This window comes from Lipophrys pholis (genome assembly GCF_963383615.2).
Source record: "Lipophrys pholis genome assembly, chromosome: 1".
Classification (NCBI taxonomy): domain Eukaryota; kingdom Metazoa; phylum Chordata; class Actinopteri; order Blenniiformes; family Blenniidae; genus Lipophrys; species Lipophrys pholis.
The window spans coordinates 10,517,749-10,528,002 of NC_137635.1; the positions used below are offsets into that span (position 1 = coordinate 10,517,749).

The window sequence follows — 10,254 nt, forward strand, 5'->3', positions numbered from 1 at the left end:
TATATAGCTGTGCCATATCATCCATCCATCCATCCATCCATCCATCCATTAGCTGGGATTGGCTGCCATGCCCCACGAACCTGAACAGGATAGTGGGAAGTGAATACAATTTAATTAAATTGAATAAAGTCAAGAAATGGCATATATCAAATGAAGAATACATTTTAAAATGTGCACAGTTTTGAAAAAGAAGTTGAAATAAGCTACCTTTCCTTAAAATATAAAAGTTAGAAGGTGCACAGTTGTGAAAAAGAAGTTAAAATTAGCTACTTATCCTTGAAACTACATATTTAAAGGTGCACATCTTTGGAAAACAAGGTAAAAAATTCGTTACTTCCCTTAAAACAACATTTTTTAAAGTGTAAACTTTAGGAAAAACAGGTAGGCTATAAATAAAATGCATTATTATTATCATCATTAAAATAACCCTACTTTTTCCCGAAAACTACATTTTCAATGGTGCACAATTGCGGAAAAGGAGTTAAAACTCAGCTTTTTGTTTCATCAAAACTACATTTCCCATCTATGTCGTCCGTGATGTCACACGCACAGGTCACGTGGTCTGGGTACGTAGTCCGGACAACGTGATGTAACACGCTGTGGGTCACGTAGTCCGGGCACGTCGTTTTCAATGAGCAGTATTCATTGGCAAGATGGCGGCTGCAGCGGTGGTGGAGTTTCAGAGAGCCCAGTCTCTCATTAGCACGGATCGTAACGCTTCTATCGACATCCTGCACTCGATAGGTGGGTGAAACGGCGGCGCTTTGACTTCCTGGAATTCTGTTTTTTGTTCTGTCTTCAGTAGCTGATGTTCTGTTAGCATGTAGCTCAGTAGCTCTGCATAACCGGCACCGTGCTGACTCACTATGTTAGCTCGTTAGCATTGGAGCTAACTCCAGGCCTGAGACAGAAATGTTTATTAGTTTTGTTCAGAACCACCAGATTTTAGCGTTAAGTTTTAGGTTGGACAAGCTGTGTCCTCAATGAGCGCATTTTTCCCAGAGTCCTGTCTAATAAACGCTGACATATTAGAGTAGAGGCTAACGTCGTTAGCCTGTTGTCAAAAGCTGCTCGGTGATTGTGTGTAAGTCAAGACTTAACTCTGTTAATGTTTTAAGGACATTTCCAAATAGTTCATACAGTTTAGTTTGTGTGATGACGGTTGCAGTCGGCTCATGTTTTGTCCTCGCTTGTCTCTGTGTTGGTGTCCTCAAATTGCCTTGTCACACCGGCTGTCATCTTGTCCTTTCACCCCGTTTACCTCTCCACTCAGCCTCTGGTACACAAAGTGTCACAATAATTCATGGCGATTAACTCATTTCACTGCCAATATTTACACAAATGTAATGATAATGCCTTGTCGATATCTAAAATATAAGACGAGATGACCAACTTGATTCATATCACATTGGAGGAATTCGTCATTGCAGCTCAAAGGACAGAAACACACACTATTAACATATGAAGAACAACATTGTACTAGTACAGTTTGGGTACAGTGTGGTCATGTAGCGGTACTTTTATGATTCCCAGCTACACATTTAATGACAAGATAAACAATAAATCAGTTCAAATTGTGCTCCATTGTAATCTACTTGTATGAAGTGCACATAAAGAGGTGGAAATCCAATACAGGATGTATGTGAGGAACATCCAAGTCACTTAATGAGAACTATTATCATTATTGCTCATCATTATTTGACCTCATTTTGCCTCACTATCTGTTTAGATGCAAATGACTGTAATAGCAGTGTTTCTGCTGTTTAGTTTGTTGTTTAAAAACAACGTTTTCACTGTGTGTCTCTGGCTTTTGGGAAACTCACTGATTGTGATATCTGGCGTTGAAATGCATGTATTCCTCTAATATTAGGCCTTCTTTCTTGTTACAGTGAGGAGAGATGTTCAGGAAAATGATGAAGAAGCAGTCAGAGTTAAAGAACAAAGCATCCTGGAGCTGGGGACACTCCTGGCAAAGACGGGACAAGCTGCAGGTAACGTTTGACCTCTGGAAGACTTTCATCATCAGATTATTTCTACATTCAAGCCCCAAGCTGATCCAAGGTTAATTTATTAGTACCCGTAGGTGGACTTGTTTTACAGATTTTGTGATAATTTGGCACGTCATAACAAATAAAGACACACGATGAACCAGACAAGCAGATAATTGGTCGAGTGAAACAAGACAGACAAGAGCTCAATGTTCCGCTATTCACCAATAAAACCTTTAGAGATAAAAAGCTGTCGCTAACATAAACCAGGATAAGAACATTCAATGAAGAGTCACGATAATAAATAGAGCTAAGAATTTATAAATATGATAAAGGTCACTGGGTCTTAATTCAGTTCGGTGACGCCAACAGGAATCTTAAAACGCTTCGTCCTGCACCGTGGGCCCAGGAACCTTCGTCCAGAGGGGTGGAGCTTGAATTCGCCTCATAAATGATTGGAGTAACTATTAAGGATTGATGAAGCCATCCTCTGTACCTGTTTAGTGAACAGGGACCCTGGAAAAGACTGTCTCACCAATGAGACGACTGGACCATTTTACTATTTGGTTCAGTGAGTTTCTCTCTTTTAAAGAGGTCTGACCGAACCAGGCCACCAAGCAAAGAGATAAAACCGACTCGATAAAAGACAGATAAGAAAGACTCAAGATTTTTCGGTCAATGTGTAAAAAAGCAAGTTTCCTGAGGCAGTGGCGGCGCTGACGGCCCTTTTTGCAGCCCGACTTGCAGTTTTCCTCAATTCAGTTTTTCATCAATAACGGTGCCAAAGTATTCATACGATTGTTTATTGCTCTATTTCCTGGCTTTTAATTAAAGTGACTCCGTACCTGTCTTGTTGCTTTCTAAAATCAATGACCATATCTTTTGTTTTTGAAATGTTCAGTTGAAGGTGGGACTCTTGACACAACTGTACAAACTCACTAATGACTGGGCCGTGACCAGTAGGTAATCCTGATACTCCTTCTGTGCTCAGAACTCGGGGGGCTGCTGAAGTTTGTGAGGCCTTTCCTGATCTCCATCAGCAAGGCGAAGGCGGCTCGGCTCGTCCGCTCTCTGCTCGACCTCTTCCTCGACATGGAGGCAGCGACGGGGCAGGAGGTGGAGCTGTGTCTCGAATGCATCGAGTGGGCAAAGGCCGAGAAGAGGACTTTCCTACGGCAGGCTCTGGAGGTGAGGGGGTCCAGAAAAGGCTTCAACCACATCACTTCCATCCTCAAAAACACTGCGATGAGTCAACACAGTAACAGAAACAGCACAGTTCCTTGATGGATTCAGAGGAGTACCTAACAAAAATAGAACATCCCCATTGTTTAAGCAAATTATCCACTTTTAAATTATTAAAAAATAAAAGACTTGCAGAAGACTTGTGAAAGACTTGACATTTTTATTATCAATGGAAAATTAAATTCTACTGCATAGTTTGTTAAAAACCATTTCATTTCAATAATATTTTTGATTCTATTTAAATTCAACTTAGAAGTCACAAAAACACGGGGGGAAAAGGCATTTTGTAATAGAACATTTCATTAGGAATTTCTTTTAAATGACTAGATAAAACCTTCTATTTTTTGGGTGTTGAAATAAATGACAAATCAGTGAACTTTAGAATTTATTGAGATGCACCCTCACAATGTACACACATGGTGTTTATTCTTCCATTTCTATTCCTCACTACAATATATTTCACTGCCTGTTCGGTGCCCCCACCTGCAAACACTCTGCAACAGCTAAAAGAGAAAGAGATGTCTCTATAAATGTGGCGTCAGACAGAAATGATCCGGATCTCCCGATTCCACCTTCACACCTGGAATTCCCCGCAGCCTTGAACGCATCACCTGTGTGCAGTCTCTTTCATTTCTTAAATTCAGACCAGCTCCGCTTTCATCTTCAGTGTTAAAAATGAATAAGTTGTTTAACTGTTTGATTGAAATCCGTTGTTCTCGCATAACCCCGTGACAACACAGGCTGTGATTAATTCTGGTGAAGACAAAAATGACACAACACCCCCCCCCCCCCCTTACAGAAACAGAAATAGCATCTGTGGGAAGGATCAAATTCAACATGCTCTGAGTCAGTGAGTAGGATCCGCTCACATCTCAGACAGTTAATGATGGAGCGTTCTGTTGTCGGAGGACACGCCGCACAGCCAAATGAGAACAGGATCAAAAAGCCGTAAACACAAGAAGCGGTGCGAACGCCCCCCTGCTCTTACATCCAGTTTGTGCTTTGAGGCCAAATGAGACTGAGAATTTCTGCAGCTTGTGGCTGAGGCACAAGATCCGGACTGAGAAGGGAAACTGCTGTTACCTTTGAGGCTTTGGTCAGAATTCAAGCTCTCCAGCCAGGAAACTATCATAGTGCTTTGTGTACAAGATTGTCTGGGATTCAGTACTGAAAACTAGCTGTTCATAGTTGTTTTTCCCCCCAAGACTCCAGAAGAGCTGAGGATTTAGTGTAATCGCCACAAAATAAAAATACTTCCATAAAATTGGCTTTTAAATGTGAAAAGTAACTAATGCAGTTCAGAAAAACCTTTAGAGTATTATTTTACTTTTCTTAAGCACATAACTTCTTCAAGACAGACGTAATGCAGCTATAAAATGTTGCACACGAAGCGAAACGAGTTGATTTCTATTTTTTCCTCTATTTGAAGTTATTAAAGGAAAATGTAGATGCTCATATTTGGAGAATTTTTCTAAAATTCACTTGTTTTTCCAACATCCACCTGACTTTAAGATATATTTCGAACAAAACAAAGTTATTATGTCCTGTATTTCTTGTTCTTGTGTTGATGATTGGTGCCTTTCATAAACGGCTCCTTTCACTCTCTTCTCAGGCTCGACTGATCTCCCTCTACTTTGACACCAAAAGATACCAGGAGGCCTTGGCTCTTGGTGAGTGCGCACAGGGAGATGCTGTTATTCTTCCTTCTCTGTGCGAATACCTCACATTGAGTAGTCTAGTTCCATTAGATCAGTTATCCCCCCCCCCCCCCCCCCCCCCCCCGAATGACACTGATCAGGACTAAAACCGAGTCTCCTGTAACGTTCATGTCCGCTGCTTCTCTCTCAGGCTCTCAGCTGCTCCAGGAGCTGAAAAAGATGGACGACAAAGCTCTTCTGGTGGAGGTCCAGCTGCTGGAAAGCAAGACGTATCACGCTCTCAGTAACCTGCCAAAAGCTCGCGCAGCCCTCACCTCAGCCCGAACCACCGCCAACGCCATCTACTGTCCTCCCAAGCTCCAGGCGGCGCTGGACATGCAGTCAGGTCAGAAGGTCGACAGTTTCCCCTCAATGTCTGTGATTAATCTACAGGATTGACGACTATATTATATTTACGGTTGTTATAAACCACAATTCCTGATGGTACGTCAATGTATCACAGCGTTGACTGAAAATGTCAATAACCTTTTTAACCATGAAAATCTGCTTTCAAATGTTCTTTATTTTTATGTGTTTTCCATATTTTTTCTCTGGTAAACAACATTTAGGTTTGTGATCAGTAATCCGAAGACAGAATATGATATCAGGTTTATTTCAGACTCTGTTTGATGTGAAGAAGGGACCCCCAATGTAATCTTCATGGTTTTTGATATTTAATTCAGTTTGACAGTGACAGGGCAGCGTTGTTGTTTTTGAAGCTTCATTTTTGATTGATGCGTCAATAGTTTTCACTTTCAGTCTTTTAGCACCAATTGAACACCCCGGGGCTCTTTCAGAGAGAAACTCCAACAATCCTACATGAGTGAGAGATGAACTGTATTAATCCCAGTTTGTTATTGTTGCAGCATGTTCAGACAAAACAATTATGACACAACTGATTTACCTCATAAATACAAAATGAATGCATCGTAAAACTTTGACAGATATACAACACGGGGGAAAACTAGTGTTTACTGGACATTTTACTGTGTGAATTGAGTACTTTCTGCTCCAGTCCGACCAAACCACCGAGGCAAAATGATAAAACCTATAGCAGCTTGTTACCACTGGTTAGAACTGTTCTACCCACAGAACTAGAACCCACCTGGCTTCAGGGATCATCCATTCACCTCCACACCGCATCCTCTGTTTCAGGGATCATCCACGCTGCCGAGGAGAAAGACTGGAAGACGGCCTACTCCTACTTCTTCGAGGCCTTCGAGGGCTACGACTCCATCGACAGTCCCAGAGCCATCACGGCGCTCAAATACATGCTGCTGTGCAAGATTGTACTCAACCTGTGAGTACAGTCTCGGCCCGAACGCCTCCACCCAGACTTGACGCTCTCGTCACCTTTGATCTGTGCTGGAAACTTCAGCGTGTTTTTAGTTTACATCTCGAATGCGAATGGAGGGTTTTTAGAGTAAATACTGCAACTACTACTGTAACGATCCCTGGAAACGTGTCGTACAGCCACTGGTTGCTGGAATTTCTCTGGTAGTCCGATGGTTTAAAAGCCGCAGCGTTCACACGGAGCCATTAACTTGTGACTTTCCAAACAGTGACTTTGTGCCTTTCTCCCGTGTTCGATGTTCCTTTTTCAGACCAGAAGAAGTTCAATCGCTGATCAGCGGGAAACTGGGTCTGCGACATGCCGGCCGACAGGCACGTACCACTCGGCAAAGTTTTAATGCTTGTTTCACACAAAAAGATTAGAGGTTGTACGTAAACGCAGGTACGAGCACATCTCAATAAATACAAGGTACACAAACTCAAAATATTCAACTCTTTCCTTCATTTTTTATGTCATGAAGATGATGTAAAAGAAAAGAATTTAAAAATCTGATTTTAGAAATGAGTCAAAGTTTGTTTAAATATAGAAATAACAAAACCATTAGCTTTTCAATCATTTTCTATTCTTTGGAGAATATTCTGTATACCAGTGTATTTATAAAAAAAACAAAAAAAAACGCCCCAGAGCGCTGCCTTGAGGAACCCCAAAAGTTACTCAAGGACTGAATCAAATTTCTTGATGTTCCTTCTAAACTCTACAATCTTTTGAGATGTACCTGTACGAACTGTTGATCTGCATTCAGTATTCTTTGTATTATGACCTTCACATTAACTTGTCTGTAAGTTTCAGCATTTAATTCTCAATTTAATTCTCTTCTGTCTCATCGTTTGGAAGTTTGACTTTTTTTTTTGTTGTTTTTTGCTTCGTCTCTTCAGACAGACGCACTGAAATGTGTTGCCCAGGCCAGCAAGAACCGATCGTTAGCAGACTTTGAAAAGGTAAGAATCTCTTCCTCACCTTCAAATGGGAATTTTTTTTATTTTATTTTATTTTTTAAATGAGGGAAAAAATTGAAATATATGAGCGAGACATTAGCTGGAGCGAAAACGGCGAGCAAGGGGATCTGCGGAATGAATAAACATTGTAAACAGTTTTCATAACAGCTGTTTAATTCCAGGATTTATTATTTTTTTTATTGAATTGCTTTTAGAAGCAAACGTGAGTTTTGTCAGACAGGAAGTCGTGTTGTGTTGGAGCCACGCTTCTATTGGCTGTGTTCTCCTGTGCTGCGTCTCGGTACGACTGCGGGGAACTCGTAATAGAATAGAAGTTCAGAAAGGAAGAATTATGATCTACACGGTATATTCATTACATTACAGGCGCTCACAGAGTACAGAGCAGAACTGAAGGACGACCCCATCATCAACACCCACCTGGCCACGCTGTACGACAACCTGCTGGAACAAAACCTCATCAGAGTCATCGAGCCTTTCTCCAGAGTACAGGTAGGAACCACCAGCTGCTCCGCCACCTTTTTTTTTTTTTTTTTTTCTAAATCATTCAAAGCTTCAAACAGTCTGATGGAACTGACGTGAGCTGTCCCTCCGTTTTCAGATAGAACACATATCCAGTCTAATCAAACTATCAAACGTAAGAAGTGAAGCCGTCCCTCGATTTCTCCTCAGTTTGACGTCTCATCGTTCACTCCTCTAAACTTTCTTTTTTGTCTTCTGCAGGGGGAAGTTGAGAGGAAATTATCACAGATGATCCTGGACAAAAAGTTTCACGGTAATAACCGAAATGTTTCACCATTTAAACATCCAGACTTTGTTCCTCTGTAACTCCTCGTCCCTCCTTTTAGTCCCCCGCCTCCTTTTCTTAATTTTCATGCAGTTCGCATAGTATATTGCAAATTTAACGGCCTCACAAGCACTATAAATACTTTCCATGCATTCAAATCGGCGGCACCAATGAGACGCGTTTCACGTCGTTATTTCCACGTGGCTTCACATCGAGTGGCAACGTCAACGAAATCGGGAGAAATAAAAAGCGCAAAAATTGAGCGGAAAACGACTAAAATGAACAAGCTTCTCAAAGTGGAGACGATCATGTGATGGAAAAGAAACAGGTGCAGGCGACTGAAGACTGTTACCAAAGTGAGAGAGCACTGTTAATCCACCAGCATCCCATATTTCAGTGATTCATGCTGCGGGAGCGACGGTCTGTGTAAACGAGCGAGGCGACGTTCAGTTGTCAGTCTTCCGTGTTGTGACGTGCGCGTCGTTCCCCAGGCATCCTGGACCAGGGCGAAGGCGTGCTGATCATATTCGATGAGCCGCCGGTGGACAAAACGTACGGGGCCGCCTTGGAAACCATTCAGAACATGAGCAAAGTCGTGGACTCGCTTTACAACAAAGCCAAGAAGCTGACATAGGTGAGACACGGCCGAGCCGGAGAGGAGGAACCGCCTCGTCACGTTTTTTTTGTTTGTTTTTGTTTGTCTGTTTTTTTCCTCCGTCTTAACGCTGAAGTGGTGTGTGTTTGTGATCCTCAGAGCAGACGGCCTCGTCCTGACATGGAGGAACTGTGTGTGTTTGACCAGCGTGTGTAACGTTTTAAAAGAAAGGGGACAAGGGAGTGCAAAAAAAAAAATACAAAATACGAGAGAGAGAAAAAAACCCCACAAAAGTCCCACAAACTGCAACAAACAGGATTTCCCCATCACACCCCTTCCTCCTCCTCCTCTTCCTCTTCCTCCACCTCAACGGACAGCATCACTTTGTTTCCTTCAGGATTTTGGTCTTCAGGATTCTGTAAACACTCAGCGGCCACGTCAGGCCATCAGGGAATATTGTACAACCACAATAAAAAGGTTTAAGAATACATATATGTTTGTATCTGCTGTAAGCTGGGATCCGCCGAGCCTCAAGCCGACTCACACGTTGACCTCTGACCTCGGGCTCAGTCCAGGCTCCCCCCCTTCCCCCTCAGTCCACGACTCTCAGAAGCACACTGTTCAGTTTTTTTTTTTTTGTTTTTTTTTTGGAAGGTCGGTTTGCTGAACATCTGTGGTAGAGCGCCCTCTAGCGCTGGTTTGGTTCCTCCCGCCTTTCCATATCAATGCAAACAGTTCAGTTCCTGTTGTTTTTCAAACTTATTAAACTCTCTTCAGTTGTTTTGGGTTTGTTTTTTTTTGTTTTGGTTGTTGTTGTTTTTTAAAGACATCCGATGGTTGCCACATGTCTGCCACCCCTGCTAATCTAAGTTCCTGGATCAAACAGGATGCCATTTCACCATCAGTGCCACTTTCTGGGCGCTTCTGTTTGCCTCAGCCTTTTGGGTGCAATGTGAAATCGCGGGTGGAGGCGGAGACGAGCGAGCGTCTCGTCCCTCGTTAGGCCCTAGCACGAGTCCGGTCTGCTAGTAACCAAACTATTTCTATGGTTTTGATTTGGTTAAAAAAAAAAAAAATTTCCCCCTCCTTTTCTTTTATTTCTCGGTTTTGTTTTTCTCTTACAAAGACATTTTCGAAAATAAATATTTTGTATTTTAACGGATTTTGTCTCCCTCTTCTTCTGTGCGTCAAAGTCACGGGTTATATTTTAATAGTGTGAGGGTGTAGCGACTGATAATTTAAGGATTTGGGCCATTTTAGATTTAAAAATTAAGAGTACTGCAAACTAGTCCACATATTGAGGGGTGTCAACTTTTTCATGAATTTAATTAGGGGGGTTTTTAACCATTTTCCAGAAAGTCTTAAAATTAATCCTGAAAGAATTAAACACACAGTTTAACCTGTCAAGTTGTCATTTTTCTAAATAACTTAAGTTTTTGTTTGTTGCACATATTCCAGGATATTCATAGATCTTAGAGGATCTGCATTAAATGATCTAAATAAATGATTTGGTCAGTTCAGGTGAGCTGTATTGTTTTGGAATTTGTATTTTCTCTGTTGAATTATGACCAGAAATAATCTACAATTGAGTGACTGCAAAGTTAAAAACTGATCATGGGCCCCCGGTTGGCTTTCAGG

At 41.7% G+C, this 10,254-nt stretch overlaps 1 protein-coding gene across 2 annotated transcripts; it reads left to right on the top strand.

The window, feature by feature from the left end:
* The first annotated feature begins 624 nt into the window (after window positions 1-624).
* psmd11b (proteasome 26S subunit, non-ATPase 11b) lies at window positions 625-10,020 on the top strand. Of its 2 annotated transcripts, none has more exons than XM_080473961.1 (13): window positions 625-744; window positions 1,890-1,991; window positions 2,980-3,176; window positions 4,843-4,900; window positions 5,079-5,273; window positions 6,083-6,227; window positions 6,532-6,592; window positions 7,157-7,219; window positions 7,601-7,726; window positions 7,836-7,871; window positions 7,958-8,009; window positions 8,513-8,655; window positions 8,776-10,020. In XM_080473961.1, exons 1-12 carry the CDS (start codon window positions 654-656, stop codon window positions 8,653-8,655), a joined length of 1,269 nt encoding a protein of 422 aa, XP_080330087.1. In that variant the 5' UTR covers window positions 625-653; the 3' UTR covers window positions 8,776-10,020. The 2 variants fall into 2 exon arrangements, with proteins under 2 accessions (XP_080330087.1, XP_080330088.1); XM_080473962.1 differs by having other exon boundaries at window positions 637-744; window positions 6,532-6,596; window positions 7,161-7,219; window positions 8,776-9,777.
* The last annotated feature ends 234 nt before the right edge of the window (window positions 10,021-10,254 follow it).